The sequence below is a fragment of the Anguilla anguilla genome, chromosome 10 (assembly GCF_013347855.1).
Source record: "Anguilla anguilla isolate fAngAng1 chromosome 10, fAngAng1.pri, whole genome shotgun sequence".
Taxonomy (NCBI): Eukaryota; Metazoa; Chordata; class Actinopteri; order Anguilliformes; family Anguillidae; genus Anguilla; species Anguilla anguilla.
The window spans coordinates 12138166-12165500 of NC_049210.1; the positions used below are offsets into that span (position 1 = coordinate 12138166).

At 42.8% G+C, this 27335-nt stretch overlaps 1 protein-coding gene across 3 annotated transcripts; it reads right to left on the reverse strand.

The window, feature by feature from the left end:
- dpysl2a (dihydropyrimidinase like 2a) lies at positions 1-27265 on the reverse strand. 3 transcript variants are annotated; one of them, XM_035379120.1, is made up of 15 exons: positions 27109-27262; positions 26446-26770; positions 12000-12088; positions 11490-11674; positions 9920-10084; positions 9356-9417; positions 8267-8347; positions 7823-7891; positions 6821-6941; positions 6344-6500; positions 5989-6130; positions 5650-5820; positions 4422-4601; positions 3744-3912; positions 1-3492 (listed from the first exon to the last, which is right to left on the reverse strand). In XM_035379120.1, the coding sequence occupies exons 2-15, from the start codon at positions 26716-26718 to the stop codon at positions 3401-3403; spliced, it is 1956 nt and encodes a 651-aa protein (XP_035235011.1). In that variant the 5' UTR covers positions 26719-26770; positions 27109-27262; the 3' UTR covers positions 1-3400. The 3 variants fall into 3 exon arrangements, with proteins under 3 accessions (XP_035235011.1, XP_035235010.1, XP_035235012.1); XM_035379119.1 differs by having other exon boundaries at positions 26446-27265; XM_035379121.1 differs by lacking the exons at positions 26446-26770; positions 27109-27262 and adding an exon at positions 22007-22418.
- Between the last annotated feature and the right edge of the window lie 70 nt (positions 27266-27335).

Sequence of the window (27335 nt, forward strand, 5' to 3'; positions counted from 1 at the left end):
TATTTTTATTTTGTTTTTAATTTTTTCAACCATTTTACGTAACCATCAATGGGATCTGATGCTTTCAGGGAAAAGCATCCTTGAATCCCATAACCTACGAAACATACACCATCAACAGTTTCACTTTTACAATGGCCTGGAAAGGGGTAGCAATATGAGGATTCTGAAAATGAATGGTAAAAATGGACATCAAATTAAAAAAAGAAATGAAAAACAAAACCTCAAACTGCACTTTGCCTACATCACATACTAGCATGGAACAGAAAAAAAATGTGAAAAGGCAAGATGGGGGAAGTGTTCAGCAGTGTGGAGTGCAGAAGAATCAGCACAAATGCGTGAGTTCCTGTGCATCAAGCGCTGGTGTGTTCTGTCATGCATTATTCAAGACAGGTATTTTGGCTCACACCAGACTCTTAAAGAAAGTGTGGGAGATGAGTGGGAGGCAAAATACTGAGGGCAGATGGTCCTCTTTCACACCCACAGGGATCATGGGATGTGGTCCTCCAAGCCCTCCTGATTCCACGGTTCCAATAGCTATAACATGACAAACTCAATAGAGGAGCCAAGAACCCCATCCAACAACCAGTTAAATGGGGGGGTGGTGGGTGGGGGACTGGCAGGATTATATACACAATAGGAAAGCACACACAAAGTACAGCTCTTCCATCTGAAATAGCATCTAGTTAAGATACAAATCATTGTGAAAACAGTCAGTCAGGGAAGTGTTTTTAGTAACGGAAATATAAAAAAACCCTGAAACAACAAATATACATACAAATAAAAATAAATCTGACCTTCACAACTTAAATTATAAACTGATATACGATGGTTCCGTTGCTAACTATAATGAGTCCAAACTGCAGGGGTTGCCAATGGAGACTAGCAGAGAGGAAGCAGCTATTGCTCATGAGGGGAGTCTGAGAGCGGTAATGGGGCTTTGTGCAACGGGTGTGGCTGTAAAATGGTGCGGCGAGAGAGCTGCCATGTTTCCGCAGACAGTGTTGTTCTAATAGCACCAGGTCCAGCGGGGTTGCTAGGGGCAACTTCTGATCCAGTAGCGTTGTCATGACAAACAAAGAGCACAGCCAGAGTGGCTCATAGGCCTGTTGTCCTGGCAACGCTCTGACTGCAGCAATGGGATGGCTGGAGTTAAAGGCGGCAGGAAAAGGAGGGATGGAAAAGCAAGGGAAATGTTTTTTAGTCACGAGAGAGAGCAGGCTTGCCTGATTTTGTAGTGCAGTCCTTTAGCTGATGGATGCAAGGAAATTACCTGTTTTAACCCTCTGTTGTCCTAATGCCTAGAGATGTGTGCCATACTACACCAAGCAAGCAAATAGGGTACTTGCCCTAAACACTAACAGCCAAGGTTTTTAAGAATGTGTGCTCTAAAAAAAAAACACAAATGCAGAGTAAAAACATAAAAACAAAATATAAAAAATGGAAATATCAAGTGCATCGATATGAGAAAAAAGGAAGACTGAAGTGAATTCATTTTCCTAGACTGCTGAGCCTCGGCTAGCCGAAGGACTGGCCAGAAAGCTAATCTGAAACTAGTAGACTAGTACAGACAACTGGTCTTTTAAGTCTGAATGGCAACAAGAATGCTACAGACCCATCCCTATGGATCTCCTGTACATGACTACCACACAATCACCGAAAGCCACTATCCCGTACCTACAGCTGCCGTAAACGTAAACATAAAACCCCTTTCAAATGATCTGCATGCAGTGAGGTACCAAAATAGTGCAAACAACAACCAGACAGGGGAGAGAAGGCAGTTACTCCACAATCCCATGTGCATTACTAAAACCCTGCTGTCTATGGAGAGATCACTGTATGGGAGAGACTGTTTAGTTACTGATGCCAATGTTTCTCTAACATGCAAAGGGGAGGGGGAGGGGGAGGGGGAGGGGGGGCGGTCACAACTGGAAAATTGCTTTGCTAAATGGAAAACAGATTGCTCTGCAGAGCTATTGATTGAGTGATTTCCTTAAGGTTTTATGGCTCCCTGGGACCAGAAAAGAAGCTGGATTTCAACTGTCCCTTTCCTCAGAAAAGCCACATCTATCATGTATGTTTGGGGAAAATATAACAGTAATACTGACTGCCACCAAAAGTCAGATATAATCAGATACAGAAATTCTAGCAGCCATTCGCTTGGTTGTTACAAGTTGTTTTTACAGTTTACAACCTGCATTGTTTTACTTCTGTAGCAAAAACCCTGATATCAACATGTCTTACATGGGTTCTGAATCTAGCCAAAGAGGCAGGGAAAAATATATGGAAGTGGTGAGGATAAGATGGGAATGACATTCCCTTTCCATTGAACTTCAACTTGAATTACCCAGGTAGTCTCAAGCAGGGTCTGCATTCTTGGAAACACAAGATATTGGGGTCTGGTCTCCATGGGGGTCCTAATCACAAAATGTTAACACCACAATGAACTTACTCCTAGCTACTGTGATGCAAAGACAAAAAGGGCTGTGTAGACTGTACTACTGCATTTCTGAGGCCTGAATTTTGAGTTTAATCAAAACAAGGAGGGTTAGCATAACCATTTGCTACTCTGGTAACATATGACCACTGACTTCCGAGAGAAAAATGTCAGGAAACAGAGCCAGTCGTAGGAACAAAATATCCTTCACCTCACTGTTTTTCTGTCTCGCTCTCTCGACAGACGCCATTGTGCAGGAATGGCAGGCCGGTTCTCAGCCTCCGGCTCCTTCAGATCTCTTTCCAGTGCCCTCACACATGAGAGCACTGTCAAGGCAGAGTTCTCAGACACAACAAAATGCATTATTCACTCAGAGCCAATGGCTGCAAGCTTTCCAAGACTTCCCCATCAGCAAGTTAAAGGAGCACCCCGGCAAACCAGGACCGGCTTCCGAAGTTGGTTACTGAAATGCATTTGAAAACAACCAGTCACTCTGGAATTCCTACATCCTGCACAACACTGGAAAGAACAGGCTATTACACTGATGCTCAAGGGCTGCTAAGTCTTCAACACACTGGCTTTCGAAAACAGCAGTATTGTCTGTGCAAATAATTTTTTTCCTTTAAAACGTAAAAAAAACTAAAACTTCGCCAATTCACTTGACTCTTCCTTTTCAAAACTCAAAATGGCGTATGGCAGGTAGATAGGTACAGTATAAAACACTAAATAATACAGTCTGGAGTGCTAAAACATGAATTCTTCAAAAACTGCTTCTGTAGGTGTCTCCATGAGGGATAATGGGTGTAGTGCGCTGAATGAAGTGGAGTGGTTAGGGGGCAAGGGGGGTGGGGGGGGTGGGATTCTTGCAGGGATCTTCTCAGATGCAGCTCCTGTGGTGGGCATGTTCTCTGGGCTGGGCCCCTCTGCTTCCTGGCTGCCCCCTCCCCAGTCAGCAGGTGATGGAGCTTAACCCAGGCTGGTAATGTTGGCCCTCCCACCAGGGGGCGCCACTATGCGCTGGGTGGTGCGTCGAGGAATGTTATCATCAACTTGCGCACCTGAAACCATGAATCAAAAGGGGAAAAAAGTCAATACTCGCTGACAAGCAATCCTTTTAAAATTCAAAGTAGAGAAGTCAAAAATATACATTTATATGTATCCTGTTCAGACAAACCAGTAGATTATCAGATAATAGCTTAAAAACATTCATAGCTCTGATTTGTTGAAACTAGGCGAAATTTATTGTCTTTAGACAATACAGCCCATTTCCCTGGAAACAGCACGCACGTGGAAAAATGTGCGCACTCACCAGACAGACTGAATCCAGACTGGTGCAGGTTGCGGACAGGCTGGGGGGGCTGTTTGGCCGGAGAGGTCTTTGCAGAAGTTGCTGGGGTGATGGTCTTCGCAGAAGTTGCTGACACCTCGCACACTGGTCCATCGTAAAGACCCCGCGGGACCCCCCTCAGCTCAGCCAGCTGGAGAGACAAAGCGCACCGTCAGCTAAAACAGCCCCCAGTGTCCCCACCATCCGAGACTGATCGTCTCTCTTCCTCTGCCAGTATGCTTACATAACCATCTGCCCAACATATTAACACCTCTGTCTACTCTAGATGTCCATCTCAATCAGCATTCATCCTTAACTTATAATTTCAGCCAACATCAAGACAACAATCTCACCAATTATACATGTTACTATATTCCTAGAACAGAGTAGATCCACTTAAAATGAAATATCTTTAGCATATCCTTAGCAACACAGTATGTTTCAGCAGAAACACCTGTCACGTGTCAGTAGTTAAGGGAGAAGATGAACTACTAGCAACTGGCTGAGGTCATGGAAAGGACTAACAGGCACAGATTAAGGTGACAAGCAAGCAGGCACGCCGGAAGGCAACACTCAAAATCCAGGACGCATAAACAAAGATACACACAGACATACACACTCGAGTGTGTGCTCACACATGAACACACACACAGCTCTCACCCTGCTGCGGGCCTTTATCCTCTTGTAGACATAGTCGGGGAAGGGTTTGCGAGACACGTAGCGGCCTGAACCCTCGGTGGTGTGCAGGTTACCGTCTTCCAGAACGATCTTGCCCTGGCTGATCACCACCAGGGGAGCGCCACGTACCTCTGTCCCCTCAAAGATGTTGTACTCCACAGCCTGGTGAGGATAAGATTGGGGGAAACGGTTGGTCCAGATGAACAAATCCACGGAAAGTTAGAGAAACCCTTACCCAATAACAGCACTTCAGGTGCGTCAACTGAGTGTAAGAACGTAAGTAGCACCCTTGCAATCCACCGAATGTCCGTAAAAACTGAAAGTCTGTAGTTACTCTGCTTATTTATGTAATAAATCCAGAAGAGCACCAAACTATCTGTTCTGTATAGGTATAGTGCATGTCCCATCATGCTGTAACTTGGTGGACAGTGTACCTGCTGTACAAATATACCGCGAAGTATTGCAACACAACCTACTTTGCCTTGTCATCATTCAATCGACTACATACAGCAAATAAAAAATTACACATACCAGCACACACCTGTAAAGTTCATAATTATTAAATCATGGAATTCAAAAAGGATGTTGCGCGATGTAGAGGCCCATTCCACATAAATAAACTGTTAGGCAGTAAATCACCAGGGAGTTTAACTGGCCCAGTGTTACACTTCAGTCACACACACGGTGCCTCTGAGTGAAGAGGCAGTACTGGAAAAGCCACTCGGGAGCCGGTCCGCATGTGATGCAAGTCATTCAGGGCTGAGAGAAAGGGTGATTGTTCCCCCGGAACGCTGTGGGAAATCGACTGGACGAGGCTAAAAGCATGAGGGCACAAGGGGCGGATCCACTGGGCGGTGCATGTAAGGCAGCGTAAAGAATCATGAAGTCATGCGTCATTACGACCCCCCTTATGTAATCATGGACTCTTATTACTCCATGCAGAGGTAGTGGAGTCGCAAATGAACAGAAATCCAAACTGCAATGGTGATCACTTATTCTAAGTGCAAATATACTGAGCGTGTGACAGATATGATGAGGCATGTCTTTTGAGGGCTGGAGTAAATCAAATCCCACACAAATCTATTGCTTTTGAGTCTTTTAAGTCTTTCAAATGACTTAATCCCTGTGACTCCTAAGAGAGTGAGCTGAGAGTGAAGGCTGCCATGGGCAATGTTCATTGGCTGAGAGAACACTGCTGTCATGCCCTCACCAGATTGTGGCTCTTGGCCGAGATGATCTTGGTGACGTCTGGGTCCCAGAGCACCAGGTCGGCGTCGGAGCCCACGGCGATGCGACCCTTGCGCGGGTACAGGTTGAAGATCTTGGCGGCGTTGGTGCTGGTGACAGCCACAAACTGGTTCTCATCCATCTTTCCCGTCACCTGAAGGAAGGCAGGAGCTTAAGACCACAGTGGGACTCCTAACAAACACACAGCACTTTCATTGACTGGTGATTTTCTGTGTGCTTGTGTGTGCGTGTCAGAGAGAGAGAGAGAGAGAGAGAGAGAGAATGTGAGTCATTTGCGTATGTGAGAATATTTCTTCCTCACCACACACTTGTCCCAGATTATAGACAGCCGCTCCTCCGTGCCGTTGGTGCCCTCTGGAATGAGGGTGAAATCGTCCTTGCCCACGGCACGCTGAGAGGTATTGAATGTGCAGTGGGCACTGCCAGTCACTTGCAAATCACCACTACAAAGAGAGGGAGGAGGAGGTGGTTTGGCTGTTAAAATTGCAGTAAATGTTAGCTTGTTAACTGTTAACTAGACAGGCTCTGCTGGGGACTGTCTATACGAGCTGCAAACTGAAGTTCAGCGAGCATACTGTAAGAAGATAAAAAGAGGCATTTTTAAAAGAGGTTGGATTGGATTGAGATGGGATTGTGGTATACTGGAGGACCCTTACCAGGACAGCAGAGAGTTGAGATAGTCAGGGGTGGTGGGGTCAGGGCTGAGGGGTGGAGATGTGACAAAGGCAGCAGCTTTGGCCCAGTTCTTGCTCCAGTAGTGAGACCCATCGGTGCCCAGGCTGGCTGAGATGGGCTCTCCATACACCACAGTGCCTGCAAGAGGAGACCCCCCATTAAATAACCACTTGAGGCTCTGTGCCACCAAGTATTAAGCAACTGAATGTCCTCACTATGTATGTGTAATTCACCATGGATGACAGCTAATATTAACTGTAAGTTAGTTTTTTACATTCAGTTTAAATAATTCAATTCCAAAAAAGCTTACTTACAAAACAATTAACAAACGTCAAGGAGATTATGCATTGAAACAACAAGAAAAACAAACTTATAACTATATTGGTGTACAATTCCCAGATAGGGAATAGAACAGACAGACAACTCGGAATCAGTTTTCTAGATAGATTTATCATCACCTTTCTTCCTGGCCAGGGCAATGACATCAGCAGCACTTTTGCTCATCACCTTAGTGATGTAGAGGGGGCAATTGGTCTGATTGGCCACCGTGATTGAGCGGTTGACTGCCTCTGCCTCCACCTGGAGAGATGGGGGAGAGCTTTTGTCAGGACTGTTCAAGATAAGGGCAATACGATTACTCCTCCAACCTCAGTAATTGCGTGTTGAGAGTGTAATTACACAACACAACCATTTAGCATTCATGTCATGACTGCCAGAGATTCTGTGGAGCCGGAAAGCGGGGATGAGTTCGTAAATATGCTGCAGAGTTTCCAATGTCCATATAATGAGGGTTGTATCAATGAAGACAGTACACCTCTGTATGGCAGAGGCCCCTTTGCCTTTTAGCTACTTCTATCTCTCACAGGGTCTTAATGGCTGCAATGAGAGCAGGACAATAGCACAGTTCAGTGTCCCCCAACTGCATTGCTGGGGGGTACACTGCGTGTTTTCATTCCAACAGAACTCTTAATTGGTTATGCTTAATTGAGCTGCTAATTGATCTGGGCACATGGTATGTATTGCTAGTCATTTGTGAAAGAAAAATGTTGTCGGTTTGTTGGTTCATGATACAAGGTTTTTGCCCCATATTAGAAATACTGTATTGCAGCTAAAAACTGGTTGATCAATTTAACTGTTTTAGGCATTAATGCTAATAATTGTCCAACAGAGACATCTTACTGTGACTGAAATAACTTGAAAAGCCAGATATTAACACTAACTCATTTGATAAAACACCTTTAATTGTATCTTTCTTTTGGCATAAACACTCTGATCGCTCTCATAAAAGAACTTTAATCAGATCAATCAGAACTATCAGCTGACGACAAACCCACATAAATACTAAATCAAAGATAAAAGTGACAAAAATTGGCATCCTCAGTCAGTTACTAGCCAAGGTTGTGTAATTAAACAACGTGGGCGTGGCAGGTAGCGGGTAGGTAGCGAGGTGGCACATGTACCTCCTCAGGTCGACTGAGTACATGACCTTCAGGTCCAGTGATACCCAGCTCCAGAATCCGATGCTGTTCCTGCAGGGGCAAACCAGACCATATAAGTGTCAGGCAAAAACAAAAGTGAAAAAATAAAAGCAGGCTGTTTTGAGCCCTCTATGTTCCTTAATTCATTGCTTTGTCATGTTTTAAATAACTGTTCACTTTTGCTATACATGCTTTAAATAGCCATTTATTTTCACTGTATAAGCCTACACTGGTGGGATAATATCCCACCAATATCCCATAATTTTGTTCGCAAAACTTTTTGTATGACTTTTGAAGTTTGTACTCTCAATTCTTTGGTCTGCGGAGCTTGCCCCCCCAAAGAAACTGTTTAAAAATACTATTACAGTAAAAAAGGTTTACCCACCATGGACACAATGCTTGTAATCTCGAGGCCAATTGTCTTACCTCGGCGATGATGTCACCATTCTCGGCATGGACCTGCGCAATGGCCCCCAGGTCCCTGATCACACTAAACACCTCGTACATCTGCAAGGGGAAGGAAATCAGCCAATCAGACCACAGGGCAAGAGGTCGTGCAGGGTCCTCACTCTCAGCAGACATTCTGTGTATAAGCAAGTAAAACAAAACACTTTTCATGTAAACATATTCGAGACATGTTTTTGGCCTCTGGCAAAAAACTGCACAGTAGACATCAACACATTCCTCACCCGGGTGTGGGTGTCCACCGAGATCAAGATTCTCAGCATTCTGAAATGAGTCAAGTGCTCATGCTTATTCATTCATTCACTGCGTTAGCCCCCAGCTGGCCGCGCTTCTGGGCCTGCTTGTGCTTGGAGGGCTGCCGTGTGGCAACAGAGCCAGCAGGAATTCGCAGCTGCAGTAGGTCAGGGGAAACAGGAAGTGTTTCAGCGCGCTTGTATAGGGAACGGTCCCAAGCGACAGTCTGTCTTCCTTGCTCACTCAGTTACACCGCATGGAAGATGGATTATAAGGCCGTTCCAAAGCTCAGCGATAACAGCGAGCAGTCGAGCTAACTGAATGGAAGAGCAGTCGTTCCCACACTGTTCACAAAACGCCCATATCTTCCCATCAGATGGTAGAAAGCTTAGGGAATAAGCTTTCTTCTGAACTCAAATTTCATTTTTCAGACTAATGTGGTTGCATTAATTTAAGTTCGAACAAAATGTTACCTTATGTACACGTATGATAAATGGTACATGGGAGAGAGACCTCTGATGGGCTCAGTCTGTAATGGTGTTTGCATGAGCATAGACCGGGCCCTAATCCTACAGTCACAATGTTGCAGACTGGAGCCATGTCTTCAGTTGACTATCACCAGGACTCTGCAGTCTGGGGTCACAAATTGCTTTGTAGAACCATGTGACTTTACCGAAATTGTGGGTGGTGTACAGGTGCACCAGAGGGGAACATGCACCTCAGTGGTAGTACATCTTGCCTTTGGTGCAGGAGAAAAAATGGGCAATGGCAAATTAAGAAGGAAAGGGAAAAAAGATATACAAAACAACACCATACCTGAGAATCTGTGAGCTGGAACACATCCTTATAAGCCAAATAGACCAGGAAAGAGTTGACACCTAAAGACAAAAAATGAAAGTGAGCTGGAGCAGCACCAGGAAAGGAAAGAGTGACAGACAGAAGCAAAGTACAGGAAAGGAAAATCAACGGAAGGAAATACACACACTAAGTCCCATCAGGCATTTGAGAAAGGGGGAGGTTGTCAGAAAGAATCTGCTTTGGTCAGCAAATAATCTGCTTTGGTCAACAAATGAGGGGCAGAATCAATACACTGCAAAGAGTTTAGCCATAGGAGAATTTATAGGCAATTAGAAAACAGAGAGCTAATTCAAAATGTCTTTCTATTACAAACACTATATATATTTTTTTCTATATTGAAAAATATGCTATATGTTACAGCAGATTTTGGCAATTGGACTTTTTATGGCAAAACGTTTTTCTACTTGTTCTCCTCCATTTTATGTAATTGATTCGAACATATCCAACGGCCAAATGTATTGCACTGGACTGAACAAACCCCACAGTGCCAGAAAGTGAGTGTGGATACGACAGGCCTCATACCGTGGTCCTTCACCAGAGCCTCCATCTCCTCCTGCACGCCCTTGTGCCACTCGGTGATGTCCACGTGCAGGGAATAGTCACAGCAGGACTTGCTGTCCGCCCACTCACGCCACTGGTCGAAGGCTGCCACCAGGCTGACCCCGGGCTCCGGCACCACGTGGTCGACTGCACAGACATGCGCGCACAGCAGCCACTTCAGAACACTGCATGCTTTCCGTTTACTTCACCGCAAGAACCAACCAAGATAACCAGCTGGAGGGCTCTCAACTGCAGTGGAACGACAGCTTTAAAAGGATTACATCAGAGAGAAGTGCCAGCTTAAATTCAGAGTTTAAACTGACATTACACACGCTGGCACGCAGTCTGTCTCTGTTCATAAAAAAAATATCGAAATTCTTTCCTGGGCCAACTCAGCAGTGCTTCAAGGGCCACAGCAGGTTAAAAAGAAATCGCAGACTTTTAGCGAAGTGTGTTTGCGTTTAATTTTTACAGCCTAAAGAATAACAAAGGAAGCCGGACATGTGAACATGGCGTGTTGCGTTTGCCAAGCTCGCGCATGCTTTTCCAATTAAAGACACATTTTACAGATGGCTTAAATGACAATCCTCATCCTGTGGTGCGAATAGTTGGCGATGTTCCTGCTGCGGCCATGTCAGCTGGTGTTCCAACCGATTTCACAACCCAACCAGACAATGTGTTAACGTGTGAGCTTGGAGAGTACGGCCAAGCTGTAAAGCATAGAACCAGACTAAGCAGGAGTCAGGCTTAAACTTATGAATCTAAGTTTAACTGACATAAAATGTATCTCCTTTTATAAACTAAGTCGTTTTTCAGAAATACATGTACAGTATTTCAAGAAAAATCATATCTGATTTGGTTGGCTTCTGAATGGCTTAGTCAATACAGGCACTTTCCACACATGCAGCCAGGGTAATATAGCCGAGAGACCACAGGTTTGAGCTTGGGCTGCATTACTAAGTGACTATGACCAACGTGTGAGTGGTGAGAGTGGTGTAGATTGTGGTGACAGGGCCCTTATCTCGCCAGTGGGAGGGTGGGTTTAAATTAGCAATAATTCAAAGGGCTACTCTTGCACTGGCTCCTCCCAACAGTGCACCAAGTGCACACACGCTGTCGGTCTCTTCTGTGACTGTCAGTAGCTCTGAAATGGTAATCTAATACTGTAGTTCCATGAAAGGAATAAAACACAAAATAAGTTTATATGCTAGTGACAGCAACACCTTGAAGCAGCACTGTAGGTTAACATATGGGAATATCCTCATGATATGACTCAATAGAACTGAATATAATTGCTACAAGTATATAAAAGCACTGCAGAAGCTGCCTAGGCTCAATACCAACTTGCAAACAAAACTTTATCAAGTTTAAAAAATTATAATAAAAGATCCTCCTAATCTTAGACATTATGTACAGTGTGTAGTAGCAGCATGGTGAAGCAGAAAGTGAGTGTGATTCACACTAACACTCTCAAACTGGGATTTTCACAGTACTGCTGCATCTCAATCGGTGCCATGCTCCACGTGGGTGACTGAGGCGTGGCAGTACGTACTGATCATGGTGGTGCCCCCAGCCAGGGCAGCACGGGTGCCCTGGTAGAAGTCGTCAGCCGCAGTCATGCCCCGGTCGGGCATCTGGAAGCGCGTGTGCACATCGATGCCCCCTGGCATCAGCATGCGCCCATAGGCGTCGATGGTCTTCACCCCGCCGGGAACAATGAGGTTCTCCCCAATTTGCCTTTGAAGAGGAAGAGGAGGAGCAGGATGTTAGAAAGAAAGAGGGACTTAGCTCTTTTGTTCTAAGTACAAAACCAGTCTTAAAATAAGATTTTGCTAAATCACACGACAGTTCACTTGTGTAAATTTGTAGCTAAATGTCAATTACATCACCAGTCCCTTTGTTTATTGGCTATAACTGAAGAGTGCCCTTCATTTAAAATTCAAACTAATCACGCTGCAATCCAATTAATAATGTGGTGGCTGAAACTGCAGGGTGAGGGGAAGCTACCTGTAAGAGCATCACACACCAGCACATCAACATCAATTCAACAGAACACGCTTACTTGATAACCCCATCTTCCATGTAGATATCAGCGTGGAAGGACTGGTCATCATTCACAATTTTGCCCCCTTTGATCAAGAGACGGTCACTCTGGTGGAAGAAAGAAAAAAACACTTAACTCCATGCCTGGTAACAGCTATTCCAACCTATCAACTTGCAAGGTTGACTCTTCAGCTACACACTGGCACAGCCTGTCTATAGTCTTTCACACCTACATGAATTAATGAATCATGGTGTGAGAAATAGAACCAATAAAGTAAGTCTAAGAACAAAGAGCTTTCCCATTTATGGTCAAAAACTGAATATATTTCTCTGGTAGCCTTTCTGTCTATTCAGCAGTAACAAAATCCTTCTTTGCAACAAGTTCTCAGGCCCTGACACACTGAAGTGAAGTGAACTCCAGTGTATAACTGGAGCAGCATGAAATTAATTTTACAGGCCTAGTGAAGTCATTTTTATGAGACAGACTGTTGTTTTTGGCGCAATCACGGCACCCTCTACATTTTAATGACATCTCAATTAACATTGCACCATTCATTGAAGCTCAGATTAACTGAGCACCGAAAGCCACAGCAATACATTTTGTTTCCCCAAGACAGATGTTCTAAACTGTCGGCCAACAGACCTATTACTAAGCCTATTGCTCCGAGGGTGCACATTTTTCCATAGACATCAAATATAAGAATAGCGGAGGCGTACTGTGAGTGGGGTTAACCCCAATACAGGGAGACGGGGAGAGAGATTCCGGAACATGCATTATCATTTAGATCAGCGGCAGTACTGGGCAGCAGCTTGCCAAGTAGGCTAAATCCCCATGGAAGCCTTATCAGAATATAAACACATTTTACCACGAGGGACAGACAGAGAGGACTGAGAGACAGCAAAAAAGAGTGAGAGAGAGAGAGAGAAGAAAAGGAAGAGAGAGAGAGGGGAAGAGGAAAAGGGGAGAGGAAGACAGTGTTGCACATGAAGGACTACAGCGTTTCATGTTAGGAAGAGCAACTACCGTGGAAAAAAAAAAAAAAAGGACACTATCTCCTTCCTGGATTCCAATTCAGTGACGTCTGCTGTTTGAATGTGTCTGGGTCAAAAAAAGTTCATTCTTAATTTATATTAAATATAAGAACCCGTCAATATTAATTCACAGTTCTTCGCATTACTTCGCATGGTGTTATTTAGTTTGAACTTGAGGTTGAGTCAGGCCATAAAGCGAATAAGGGAGTGATAATGTGAGGCCAACTGCCCTACCCCCATACAAACGGGAATCTTACAAAGTACTTTAAACATTTTATTGTGTCCACATCACTGAATTTCACTACCACTCCCACGATAAGTTTTAGCTAAATGAAGTACTAAAACACTGAATGTTCATAACAGATTTAGTGTACCATATCTTTTATCCCTCAGTAATTTTTGTATGCAACAGTGGCTAGGGATCTTTACAGGTTGATTATTTCTGGTGGTCAAATGATTACTTAGTCAGCGGTACATCATTGTAAATTTTCTACTCTCAGCATGTTTCTATTATTAGTCATTATCCTCCAAAGGCTCGGCAGAAAAGAAGCACTTTAGATTAAGTACTTAAATTTTTTACATTTACAGTCTTGGATGATAAAAAAAACATGTTGCCGATAAGACCAGAGGCTCATTTCCTCTTCAGAGGAAAACTATTTTTGGGTCTTAGGAGGATATCTCAGCAAAAGCCCCCATTCAAGTCAAGATAACTTACATGGATGATGTGCCTACTGGTCTGCACCATTTTTAGGCAGGTCTAATTAGAAAAATTAGTTTCAACCTTTTACTTACGACCAACATTTCTAATGGATTCTGTTTTCCAGTAATATATCTAACATTTTCATATATATTACATTCTTAACAGTATTATGCTGAATAATTCTGCTTTTTAATGGTTTCCTTGCTGGTCAAGGAAACAGCTGACGACATGCTGGACTGTAACCCTTATATTATGAATAGTCAAACTACAGCATGAGCATGTTATAAGTAGGTTAGAGACCATGTGGTAATTGGTGCTATTACATTTTGCTATTACAAGATTTGGATCCCCTCCTTTCCACCAAGTCTCTAAATATGGCAGATGACCCAGCTTACTATCATTTCTGAATCATACAAGTGGTCCATTGCAATAGAACAGGCTCAGCTTTCTGAAACCTCTCTGCTATCTGATCAGGGATGTTATGGGCAGTTCCTCCCTGCCATGTCAGGGTTGCTGAAAGATAATAGGACACACAAGGACAAGGAAGGAGGTAGCCTGGCACAAGACCAAGGCTTCATTGTTAAAGGCAAAATACATAAAACTGTAGCTGACAGACCAGAAAAGGAAATGTATTTTTAGAGTTCTAGGCCTGAATCAAGCTGGAACCCCCTCCCCAAGAGCAAGCCTGAGATTACAATGGCAAGGAAAACCTTCCTGGCCAGTAACAGTAAGAAACCATGAGCAGAATCTGTTAAAAGGGGGGTGGGGCATCTTCCACTGGCTAGGATCTACATCGGTAAGACATTTTGTCTAGCTGATAAAGATCAGCCATTCCTTGCGTATGAACATTATTGCTGAAGGAAAATGCATTAACTCAAGTTCCTTATGGTAATCTCATGACAGCGACATCGCTTTCCAGGAAGAACTGATCATCTACACATCATCTACATCAGCTTTCTTCTCCTCTACTGGAGACATTTCAGAATGTCCCCCCCAGGCTAGTGAAGAATATGGGACTTTAAACACAGGAACAGCCCTCCAAACTAAACATATGACTAAACACCATTGGCAGATCCTCATGACTGTGAAGTCTGAACAGCCAAATTTCTGTTTAAAGGTTCTGTTGAAAAAAAAATTCTTTTTTCACCCATGCAGCATTACCTCTAAATTTGACAGAAAGTTTAGGTTCAGGACACGTGCAAATAAGAGCTGGAGTCAGCATTATGGAAACATTGCTCGGGTAATTTGCAAGCTCAATACCAAGTAAAATTAACGGAAATGTTCTATTTTAGTGAGAGCAAAGCAGCAACATTAAAGTATCCACCCAGCTACACTGTTTCTGACTAGGCTACTGCAAAAATAAGAAAATAAATTGCGTTCCATACAACCAAATAAATACCTTACTGACTAGCTACATAGTACACGCTGTCACTTTTATGCATCCATGATGACAGAATGGTAACATTTCTCTCCCTTCCATGGTGTACCCCTGTCACCAGTTTTTTTCCCCATCCACACAAGCAAACAACTGACCCAGCACAAACAAACGTACAGTACAGTGACAGCCCCACATTCCTTTGGCTCATGGTTTGTCATCGTTTTACTCGAACCAGATTAGTCCCGCCTCCCAACCACCTCACCAAAACGCTCCCAAGATCCACAAGAAAGTTTTGGTTTTGCTTATTATAGATGGCTTAACGCAGATTAAACTGCAAATGAAAAGGGTATGTATGAAAGCGCTCCACTACCATGCGTAACTATGGGCTTCTCTGCCTGCAGGACAGGAAGATGGGCCGGTTCCCAGACCCAGTGGCCTCTGCCTTGGGACAGGAACAGATTGGTCCATGAGGCCTCCGGTTTGAGCAAACAAAAGGCCCTCTGTTTTCTGTTTTCGTGTCTTCACACACGCCAGCATCCAGCTCGAGCCCTTATATAGCTGCGAGGCCGATGCTGTGACCGCTTCTGTGTGTCACCGCTAATGCAGTTGGTAACATCCACATCATCCTAATTCTGTTTATTTGGCCTGTTAAATCCAAGCCAGCAGGACAGAGCGTTTCATATTCCTGCCAGAAATTTCCCTAAACCACTTTCTCCTCACAAATCTCTGGAGGAAGTCTCCCCTTACAGAAATGAAGCACTTTTCTGAGCACACAGAGTCACACACACGCGGGCAACATCAGCTCATTTTGCAGGTGCACTATAAATATTTCCAAAGAACACAGGGAGTACACACATAACTGATTTGTTGAGAGTCGTGCTAAGTGCACAGAGTTGTTGGAGCAGAGGCCGTAAGCCAGTTGTCACTGCCAGCACTGTTCCACCCTAACAGGGTCACTCATTCATAGGGCGGCTGGGCACCAACAGCATATTGAGGTTTTTTGTAACAAAACTGAGACAAGACTTGATCACTGCCACAGTATTACACTGAGGTTCAATGCTATTGCATTTGCATTTGAGTTACACATAAAACTCTACACTGTTTCTGTACACTACACACTGTTGCTTGTCAGGCCTTGTTTACTGTATACATATGTATGGACACTGGCCAAGTAGAGCATTAAATGTGTATTGAGATGGTACAGTGTCATGCTTTGTGCTGCCATTTTATAAGGAAGATTTGAAAAAAATAAAAATAAATAAAGAAAGGAAGCCATAACTCCACAGATAAAGACATCAGGGTGCTGATATTCCACCTTTAAATATGGCCATGTTCTCTTAATAACTTTTCTTTATAGAAAGTCGATGCCCCACAGTCTAGGATACTTTGACGGGAGAGTCAACGGAAAACCACAAATAGCTACGTACGCCATTTTTCCAAGTTCTTTAGGCATGGTCATTTTTCTTCATTTTTGTTTGCTTCCATCTCCCAGAGACCTATGCATTAATCAGCACCCGTTTAGCAGCAGCTGTGGTCACTCTAGAAGAGCGATGAGGTCACGGGATACAAAGTGTGGGCCGGATATTACGCTCCAGGAATGCAGACTTCCACTAAACGGAGTGTTGACTTGGCACGTTCAGCTGTTTTGCACCATTCCGCTGTTGTTCCATTTAGCGAGGCAGCGGAGCTCCCACTCAACTGGCTGGGAGGACAAAGGCAAGTTCAAGAAACTAAAAATAAAGCAAGTGCCTTTTGAAAAATCTGTGCTGATACTTTATGTTTTCAAACTGACTGCAAAGCTAGAATTCAGTTCTAAAATACAATTCCAAAAATACCTTAAAATCTTCTTATTTACAGTCAATAATAATAATAATAATAATAATAATTATTATTATTATTGTTGTTATTATTATAATTATAATTATAATAGTAATGTTCATAACAGCTATGGAGTTGCATTTGTCTTCCACTCCTTCCTTCTGGCTGTTTCAACCATTCCATCAGGAAACAGATTAGTGATTAACATATGCGGGTCAAAGAAAAGTACATTCCTGATCTTTTTGTTAGTATTTGTTCATCCTGCCTGCACAGGTCCTCCTGGGCTGCCATGGAATTGGCTTTCATGAAATGCCGTTTCTTTTGACTCATTTCTTAATTGTGGCACATGTGTGCAGACTTGGAGACAAGAGTCTGTCTAAAAAATGTGGTTGACAACTTGAGATCCTGACTTTTCCTCACCTCCTATATTTTAGAACTGAAACTATTCCTTGAGGGGATTGCCTCTCGCGATGGACTCCATAAATAATTCAATGCGAGCAGCGATCTCGGGGCCACCTCATCTCCAAACTGCCTGAACTGTGCACTGCAACTGCTCTCTGAGAGCTTCATTGTTATAAATCAGGACTTTCTGCTGTTCAGGAAATCACTCTCAGCTGGAAGGATGCCAGGCCTTAAGAACTGAGACTGTTCTTTGCCTTAAACCAAAATGAAAAAAAAAAAACAAGAGGTAATGGGGAACTCTGAGGACAAACCGCCAGCCTTTATCTGAACGGAACGTATTAAAAGCAGCCTAATTTCCATGGGCTTCTTCCAGAAGAAGTTCTCTTGGGTAAGGGAGGATTATAATGAGGAGCACAGAGGCTCCTTATTGGAGCCCACCAACATTCTGACCTACAGGAAATGCAGTGTTTATATCTCCCAGCACAATGACCTTTCAAAACATCAACTACCATTACAGATCAACTAGGAATTAAATGAAGGTTAAATGGGAAGTATAAAACACACTGCCATTCTTTATGCAAATTTGGGATGAATATTTAACATTCTTTTAAGTAGGCCTTTTGAATAGTTTCCAGCTCACCCTGTATTTAAGGTTGTTGCTTCATCCTCAAGAAGGAAGTGCTAAACCAATAAAGAAGATAGAGGAGACATGGAGCAACAGATGCTACATTTGGCTGAGAACATAATTTCATGGGAAGTCCCCTGCTTTTTCAGTGCTAAGAATCATGGCCAGTGCCCTTCCTGGCTGAATCAAGCACAACAATGCTACCTTTCCAGCCAGAATGGTACACATAGCCTATATTTTTTATTTAACACGTATTGTACATTTTAAGTGGTGTTCACTGAGAACACATTTCATTCATGCACTGCTCTCACAGATACTGGACTTCAGCCTGCCACAGCACTGCACCATATCACTGTTTACTCATTAGGGTCACACAATCTGGAAAACTGGAAAGGAATTTTACAAAAACATAGCCAAACATGGGCAACAGAAACATCCCTAAATATATTTTATACAAAGTACAGTTCTGTGATGTCCAAGGAGCCCTGTGCTTATCAAGAAAGTCCTCCAGACCTCCCCTTTTTGTTTCTCTACAAGGGCCTCTGTATACTTAATTGACTTAACAAAAACAGTCTGCTGTGGTGCCTAGTAAAAGTGCTATCGGTACCATCTTATAAATCACAATCGAGACAGTGGTACATAGAAGGCATAAAAAATGTTAAGCTGCAATTATGTGTCATGTTCGAAGGGCTGGAGACCCATGTGACTTTTATTATCATCAGCAGAGCATGTTGGAATAACTTCCTACTGCTGCTACCCTGTCCAGTTTTTTTCCCCCTCCTTAACAGAATCACCATTGTTTTGCAAATGCTCCATGTGGTGGTAAATCTTTGGGAAATGAACTTTAACTATCCCTCGATCCAGGCCATGAAAACTCGTCCAGATCCCCACAAGAAGCCCCCCAAAAGGAGAGAGTCAATCATAAAAACCAACCTCGTACATTGATCCCCCATCAACAGTAGTGACTGGGAAACACGTCTTTCCACAACTATACCCAAGAACTTTCACGCGGGAGAAAGATTCCAGCGCCTCCTTGACACAGATCACTCTTGTGGGACAAATAAGCTAAATCTACAGCTTTCCAAATTTGCCTGTCAAGTCCAAATTCTTTGAGGCGTACACTGGGATTAAGGGACTCCATATTTTTTACTCCATTAGCACAGATCAACCAATTTCCCTCATTTGGTTCACACTATGTGACAGGGGACCATCTCACATCTGAGAAACGGATTGTCCCGAAGCTAAAAACAAACAAAAAACTGGCAGGTCAAACAAAAGGCCTAAAGAGCACACAGAGAATATCATGTGATGCCAACAGTTGCAATCGCGTAAATTCCGAGCAGCTCTTCACCATGCCAGCCCCAAGGCCACTGGTAGAATGGAAAAGAAATTAAGAGCGATCAGTCTCCCAGCAGACATTTCCACTTCAATGGTCACAAAAAAGTACTCAGCAGTGCTGTCATAATACTGATGATGAACGTTGGTGTAAAACAGCAAATCAAAGTTTCTATTAGATCTATCTATAGATATACATCTATCACTTACTCTCCCTCTCTCTTTTTATATATCAACTATATATAGCTGTCCTAACCAGGGTAGTGAACCCAGTTGAGCGCACACTTAAAGTTGACTTAATGCTGGCTATGTTTTAAATTACTTGTTAAAATTATTCAAAGTAAGCTAAATTTGTCTTCATAAAAACCATGTTTTAATTAACATGAGGAAAAGATTTTGCTTCAGTTAGTGTGACAATATAACACATTTTCTATGACAAAAGTAAAATGTTCTTTGACAAATGAAACCAGATTGCTTAGTCACACTTCGTCTCATCTTTTTTAGACGGAGCCATGCTCAAACGAGGAGCTACATTCTGATAACAATGATTTCCAGAGGAATGAGGTTCTGTATGTGTGTATATGCTTGTATGGGTATATACTTTGCATATCTCTAGCTATAGGAGAGTTAGCTCACCATGTGAAAGTCACTTTGACTAAAAGCATCTGCCAAATGACTACTGCATGTGTATGTGTGTGTTTGACCATGTGTGAGCTTGCATATGCCTGTGTGTGTGTGTATTTGACCATGTGTGAGTTTGCATATTCCTGTGTGTGTGTATGTGTGCGCGTGTGTTTGACCATGTGTGAGCCTGCTTATGCCTATGTGTGTGTGTGTGTGTGTGTGTGTGCGTGCGCGTGCATCTCTGAGCATGTGTGCGTTAAGCAGATGCTGCCAGTTCACAGTCCCAGGCAGCTAGGCAGCAGTACAACAGTGTGCACTGCCAAAATGGGTGTAGACAGACAACAGCTCTGCCCTCTCAACTGAGAGAGTGGGGGCTGGAAAATGGGAACAGCCCCAGGGAGGAAGGGGTAAACCTCACAACAAAGCCTGCATGCTCCACTAGTCGCCGGTGCAGTCTGTCAGAGAAAGTGGCACTGCACTGGAAATGGTGAGGGAAATCGATTAATCACAGTGTCCCACATGTAGATTGCTCAGGCCTACCCCCCCCCCCCCCCCACACACACACACACACTGGGGCTTGTATGGCTGAAGACCTGTCGGGTGCCCTGGACGAGATGTTAGCATGACATGCCTGAGATGACAAGGGCTTAGCTGACACTCCTCCAGTTGTGAGGGAAATCTGACAGCTGTTTGAGGAATCCCGCCCCATCTGTCTGCCCGAGCCCACTTCAAAGACGTTTCCTTTGTCGACACAAAAGCATCGGTGAGGCCGGTCCTAAACTTCATTTCTTGAAAACACATGGTGGGGAAATATGTGGGAAAATGTGTATGCCCATGAGTGTTTTTTTCCTGTTATAAGAAAGGCCATGCTGAAAGGACAATTATCATGTAAATATACACATTTACACATTCACAGCTTTCACTGAGGGAAGAGCTGCGTCTTGTGACCTAATTTCCCAAAGTAGCTAGTTCACCCTGGAATGCTAATAGATTAATTATTTATTTTCTCCATGACACAATACTGAAATCGATCGTAACATCTGTTCATGATAATAGGGTGGGGACGTCTGAGGAGTTCACTGTGAGAGAAGGAGATACTGAAAGCACGGCTTCGGGGTAGCCATAAATAAATGGGAAATTATCTTTTTTTACCATGATAACCGGCAGCTCATAAAATCACGATCATTTCCCCCCTAGCATTCTTACTGATCTGAGCATTATTCGCACTCCCCTTAATGAGCAAAGGAGAAAAGAACCACTGCCATCTATTTCTTTCTATTATCGTTCCTCGCCATACTCCCCATTCGCCATGATTCTGTGGCTTCTGTAGGGATATCACAAAAATGCACAAAAAGCAAAGCACTCGCTAAGACTTAACTGATAAACACCTATATGAACCATGTTAAACCGAGAAAAATGAGATCCCGAAATAAACTCAGAGTGCTTGGGCGGATTCTAACCGTCCTTAGCATTAGCTCATTCAACCAGCACTATACAAAAGGACATCGGCGTGTCACTGGGAAGAAATGCATACATAATTCATTCCAACTGTATGTCTTCACAGAAATAGTCAGCATGTATTTTACCATATTGCTGGTCATCAAACCGATTCCTGCTTAATACATAAGCTATGAAATCAGGCTCATATACCAATATTACGATACGAATAATATTGCCAGTGAATGTTAGATTACAATCACGGAATTTAAATCTTACTACAAATTAAAAACAAAAATAAATACATACACGGATAATGAGGATAACTCCCAGACGTCATGTCAATGAAAACACCTTGCTATCAGACTGCATTAGCCTACGATAACGATGATAAGAACACTTGCAGACGGTTTTACATTGCTGTTAATAAACTTGCACATCATAATTACATTTAAAACCGAAAACTAATTTACAATATAACGAACAAAACACCAAGCATATTTTGCAACTGATGCAAATAGCTTGTTTCAAAACAACTCGGTAGATACAATGTAGCCCATAGTGGTTAATCTCACGGCTTTAGCAATTCAGCCATGAATTAACATGAACAACCGTTTAATGCGCTCTGATGTTTCCTATGGAGAACCGGAGAAAACGAAATATTTTGGTACTCACTGTAATGCGAGGGATATTTTTCTTGCCCTGATACCCGGACATCTTCACGGTTGAGACTTCAGAGCTTCTCGGTGTATATTGTTCGTCACCAACCCAGCTAGCTGTGAACCGCAATCAAAGGAATGGATGCTTGCTCCCCTGCGGTTTCAAAAGCAATGGGTTCTCGTTTTTTGGACAAATGACGACCGGCAAAATACAGTCACAATCACCGCGAACCAGTTATATTACAGAGAAAAGGGACAGAATCCGAGTGGCCTTTACGTCACTCACAGTGAAGAGGTCAGTGATCGCAGATTTGTGAAAAAATCTTTAGGCTCCAACGTAAGCGTTTTCTTTACCGCTGCACCAAGCCTGTTCAGACAGACTCAGACAGGAGAGATTTGCACAGTGAAGGCCAGCGTGCATGCGCAGTGCCCCGCCCTGTTCCAAAGGAGTGCGATCGTAACTCCATTTATAATGCTTTTTTTTCTAAAACCTGGAGGAAGAACTGGACCGGGGAATGGGGCACACTGCACAGTGCTTCCCCAGTGCCTTCTGCGAAAGAAGTCTCCACAGCCTGGTCCTCGTACAAATTCCGAAACAGCATCCTAGGTAAGTTCTTGTTGAGTACGATGTAGGCCTATTGCGAAAAGTAGCTAAACACACAGGCTACAAATAAAATTGTTTTCATCACTGAAGGTAAATAAATAAAATATATTTTGCGTGCCGTTATCAGCAGTATTATACAATTGATGAGGTCTTCCGGCTGGATCTAGTCACTTAGCAATTTCAACTTAGCATTCTTATAAAATAGGACGAAAAGAATGGCAGGGTTGCACATGTAGTAGAAGTATTTATGCTGTGTGAAATTCTTTCTGTGAAGCGTTCAGTCGTTAGGGCAGCTAAGTTATCAATTCATAGTGCTCAATTCAACTAAGGGTCAACTTTGTCAGCTGGAATCAGGAATATAAAAATAAAAGTAAACTGAATCCAGGCCATGTGATGTTTATTTTGTGTCAACTTATTTGTTAACCATTGCATTCCCTATAGTGTAAGGCAGCGTCATCAGAAAATAAATTCATATCAACGATGTGCCATCAGGAAGGAAGTGTGTTGAAGCTTTGCCTGTCAGTTTAGCCTAAGCATCGCACAGGTATTCTTGAAAAAAGAGGGATCTGGAGCAGCACAAACCCAATGACACACATAGAGGGACCCACAGTCCCAGCACCCTTTGCCACCTCCCACACACTTCACAGTCTTGGTGCCAAGTAGAAACCTGTTGCTATAAATACATGGTATCTGCAATAACGTCACATTAACAAACATAAAAATGATTCCATTCTTCAAGGTGGAACATCTAGGGGAAAAGGACTTGCAGTGCAGTCAGTGCACCCCATCTAAAGTAAAATGCACCAGGATTATGGAAATTAAATTCAGTACAGTACTGTGCATTAAAGAAAAAGGTCACATTTCATGGATCTAATTCATGTTTCTCCATGCACATATATTGTACACTGCATTTTTCATAGTTGTCTTTCCTATTGCCGAGTTTTTCTCACTAGGAAGTGACTTCTACAACAGTTGTTTGGTGGAGGTCAGCCAGTCCAAAGGGAAAGGAAAGAGCCAAATGAGAGCTATTGGCTGGTGGATAGTTGTAATTTGCCTCTGAAATTGTGATAAGATAAATTTTCTTTGCCACTGTTGCCTTAGGCTTGATCCTGTGGGGGTTTAGGTGAGGCTTGTCTGTGAAGTGTATTGTGACAGTTGTTTCTGAAATGTGCTACATAAATAAAACATTATGTGTTCTGCAGACCCAAAACATGTAAATAGGAAAGCAGTCTAAGGCTGAAAGTGACTTTGAAGTGATTATTTTTAATTATCACTCACTCACTCACTCACTCACTCACTCACTCACTCACTCACTCACTCACTCACTCACTCACTCACTCACTCACTCACTCACTCACTCACTCACTCACTCACTCACTCACTCACTTCCTCCCTCCCTCCCTCCCTCCCTCCCTCCCTCCCTCCCTCCCTCCTTCCAGGACAAAAAGGACCCTGTGTTTCACTAACAGCAATGGTTAGGAATGCTGCAGATAGGGGCAATTCCTGAATACAAAATGAGTGTGCTTATGTATTTCAAGAGAACACAGTATAAAATCAGTAGCCAGAAATGCCTACTTACCCATTAATTCCCTGGGCATTCCCAGAAATATGCATTAGTAATAACATGTTCATGACCTCTGTATTAATTACCTTTCTAGAATCTCAGCAACAACCAATAATGTACCACATATCATTTGAGATGCAGAAGTTGGTTGGCTAGTTTAATATAGCCCGATTGGGATTTTGGCCAGGACGCACCCCTTCTTTATGATAAGTACCACAGTACCTAATTTTCAATAGCCAGTGAGCTAGCACCTTGGTTCTTGTCTCATATGAAAGATGGCATCTGCAATAGTAATTTCCTATACTTGATCCAGGGTGTTCATACCGACCTACGTTACAGTTTCTCTAAAGTAATATATTTAAATGGATCTGTATTAGATATTTATGACTACTAAGGCCACTTTATGAAATAGAAATAGCTGGTATACATCACTGAATGATATGCAATACTTCGCTGAATGCTAATACATTAATTAGACCAAAACATTATAAACATAATTAAACAGTGCAGTCTTAAATATTGATAGGATTGGCATTGGGTAAATTAAATGTAATGTAATATGGCAAGAGAAAAATGGCAGAAGCATGTACGCTCTGCTCAGTTAAGCAATAATATCAAATCCAAACCAATTAAAACCATGGAAGCACAATGATGTTTGTTTTCTACCAATTTAACTGAGCAAAGATTGGCTAGACCAGGGGTCTGAAACTCCAGTCCTTGAGGACCACAGTCTCTGCTGGTTTGTGGGATTTCCTTACAATCAGTAGCCAATTTAAGCCTTGGAAACAAGGTGCCCGGATTCTTCAGCCAATCAGTGACTTATAATAAGCACTTAAGTGCAGGGACACATCAAAAACCAGAAACCTCAGCAACCATCCAGGATTTGTGTTTGAGGTCGCTGGGCTAGGCTAAAAGCCTAGGCTAGTCTGGTTGGTGTGTTTTGGAAGTTGACAGTGTTGAGTAATTTCTGTCTAATTTCTAGGGAAGAGTGCCTCCTGCTGCCTGTCCAACACATTTTCTGGCAGAAACGGACTGTTTCATTCCTATACAGCAGTGGTCTCCAACCCTGGTCCTGGAGAGCTACAGGTTCTGCTGGTTTTTGTTTTCACCTTAAAATCAGCACCCAATTGAGACCCAAGATACCAGGTGAGTTGAGTTAACTGTGTAATCAACTGCTCTAATTGATTCATGAAGTGCAGAGTCACTATGAAAACCAGCAGACCCTGTAGCTCTCCAGAATCAGGGTTGGAGACCACTGCTATACAGAATATCTTCAGCCATTTGGCAGAAGAAAAAAAAACATCATAGGATAAGGGCGTGGCTGGCCTTAAGAAGGATGTCACTCTTATAAAACAGGTGTGACAAGCTAAGCAGTGAAATTCATGCATTGAATCACAGCCATTCATTCCAGTTGCACCTGTAATTGCTGAGATGCAATGACTGCAGTTTCATGGCAGTATTAATTGGGGTGCTAATAAGAAACTATGTGCACTGTTTAAATTCTTCTTGTGTAAATGGAACACAATACAAATATGACTGGATAATGCACAAAAGTTTTCAATTAATGATCCGACTGGCAGGACAAAATCATTTATTGTACAGCATAAAATGTGTCCATTGAATTCCCCCACATATTATATGCTGGCATATGTAAGCAAGATCTTCTATCCTCATGAAAAATCCATCTTTTAAATAAAGTTGTGTTTTCAAGAAAGTGTGAATTAAATGTGTAAACAAATACAGTTGAAGGTACAGATTCAATCATTCTTGCATGAAGCTTCTGTGGCAAAAGTGTGGGCCTGAGCTATACACTAATGGAAAAGAACTGAACTGCAAATAGAATAGTCATGAAGAAGACATTTTATTCTTAAAATGCGTTTGACTATATATTAGAAAATACACAAAAAGAAAGCAGAATTGATCACAGAAACAGTAATAGATGTTACATTTAAGAATTTTTTTCAATATGATCGACATTTTAGGGCGTGTCTTTTGGATATCTTGGCAAGTGAGTGATGCTGCAGAATAGTGCTGGCAATGATTATTTTCTTCACTTGCACGTCCTAAAGAAGCTAAATCACAGCTAAACACGTAAAATAATAATGCAAAATAATGCAAACGTGATTCATTGAGGAAAAATATTTTAAGCACTGAAGCAAAGTGTTTTCTAATGGCAAATAAAACGAACTATGTAGTAGAGAACGTATTGCTAACACCTGGATTTACAACTAGAGTTAACAACACAACGAGTCTTTCAGCATGACTATGCACAATAATCAGATCTTACCTCCTCGTTAAGGTTCTGTAGCGCCTCTTTACCGGTGCTTCTTCGGATCTCAACCTTCCTCGCGACGGGCTTGGAGATGTCCCTCTGCTTGTCGATGACTCGTTTGTCAGCCTTGCCACCTGCCCTGCCCATAGACAGACAGTCGAAATCCAGTGTCTTGTTCTCGGTTGAGTCCTCCACCGGACAGAACACGCCACAGAATTTCTGGCGGGGATTGGGGCTTCCTGAGCCCATGTTACCAAAAAAACCAGGGATTTCTTCGATGGTCGACATGGTCAGACACAAGCTGCTGAGGCTGATAGTCTACTGTCAAGAAAAAAACTGCCTACCAGAGAGAGAAACCGCCTTGTAGTGAAAGTGTAGGTGTTAGGCTAGTCAGTCAACAGTCTAGCAGTGCTTCAGGTATTCAGTGCTGAAAAATGAAGATAAAATACGACAATGACATCTTAGCTACTTGATTTTATTTTATTAATAGGATACCAGGGTATCAAAATTTAATCTGACATGTTGTCTCCATGCATAAAATCGTTGGTAGCCTTTTGCACTCTAGCAAACACCAATATTTATAAACACAAGTCGTGCGATAACCTCTAGAGTAACAATCCTATTCTGAAGCCCTTCAACAGATTCTTCCCCTTTTAAACAATAAAAAGTGTGAATCACCGGAAATCAGCGACGACTGGTGCGAGCAACACGGTAAGATGAGCGGCGCAGCTGAAGCTGCAAAGTAAGTACGCAGAGAAAGGGAGGCGGTGATACTTCGCGTGGAGGCGATGCAGTAGTCTATTGGTGGTATGCGTGTTATCCTACTGTAGCTACACAACTGGATCCACTGGTGATGTACTGTATAATAAATGCAATTCGTTATACGGCAGGCCGTCAGTCAAAAC

Bases quoted from the DNA above. Each gene is read 5' to 3' on its own strand.
- dpysl2a (XM_035379119.1), bottom strand. From the start codon at position 26,718: ATGTCGACCATCGAAGAAATCCCTGGTTTTTTTGGTAACATGGGCTCA. The intron at 12,089-26,445 runs GTAAGATCTGAT...TTCTTCCACCAG, and splicing joins TACAGAACCTTAACGAGGAG to AGTGACCGTCTCTTGATCAA. The intron at 8,348-9,355 runs GTATGGTGTTGT...TTCCCCTTGCAG, and splicing joins TCCAGCTCACAGATTCTCAG to ATGTACGAGGTGTTTAGTGT.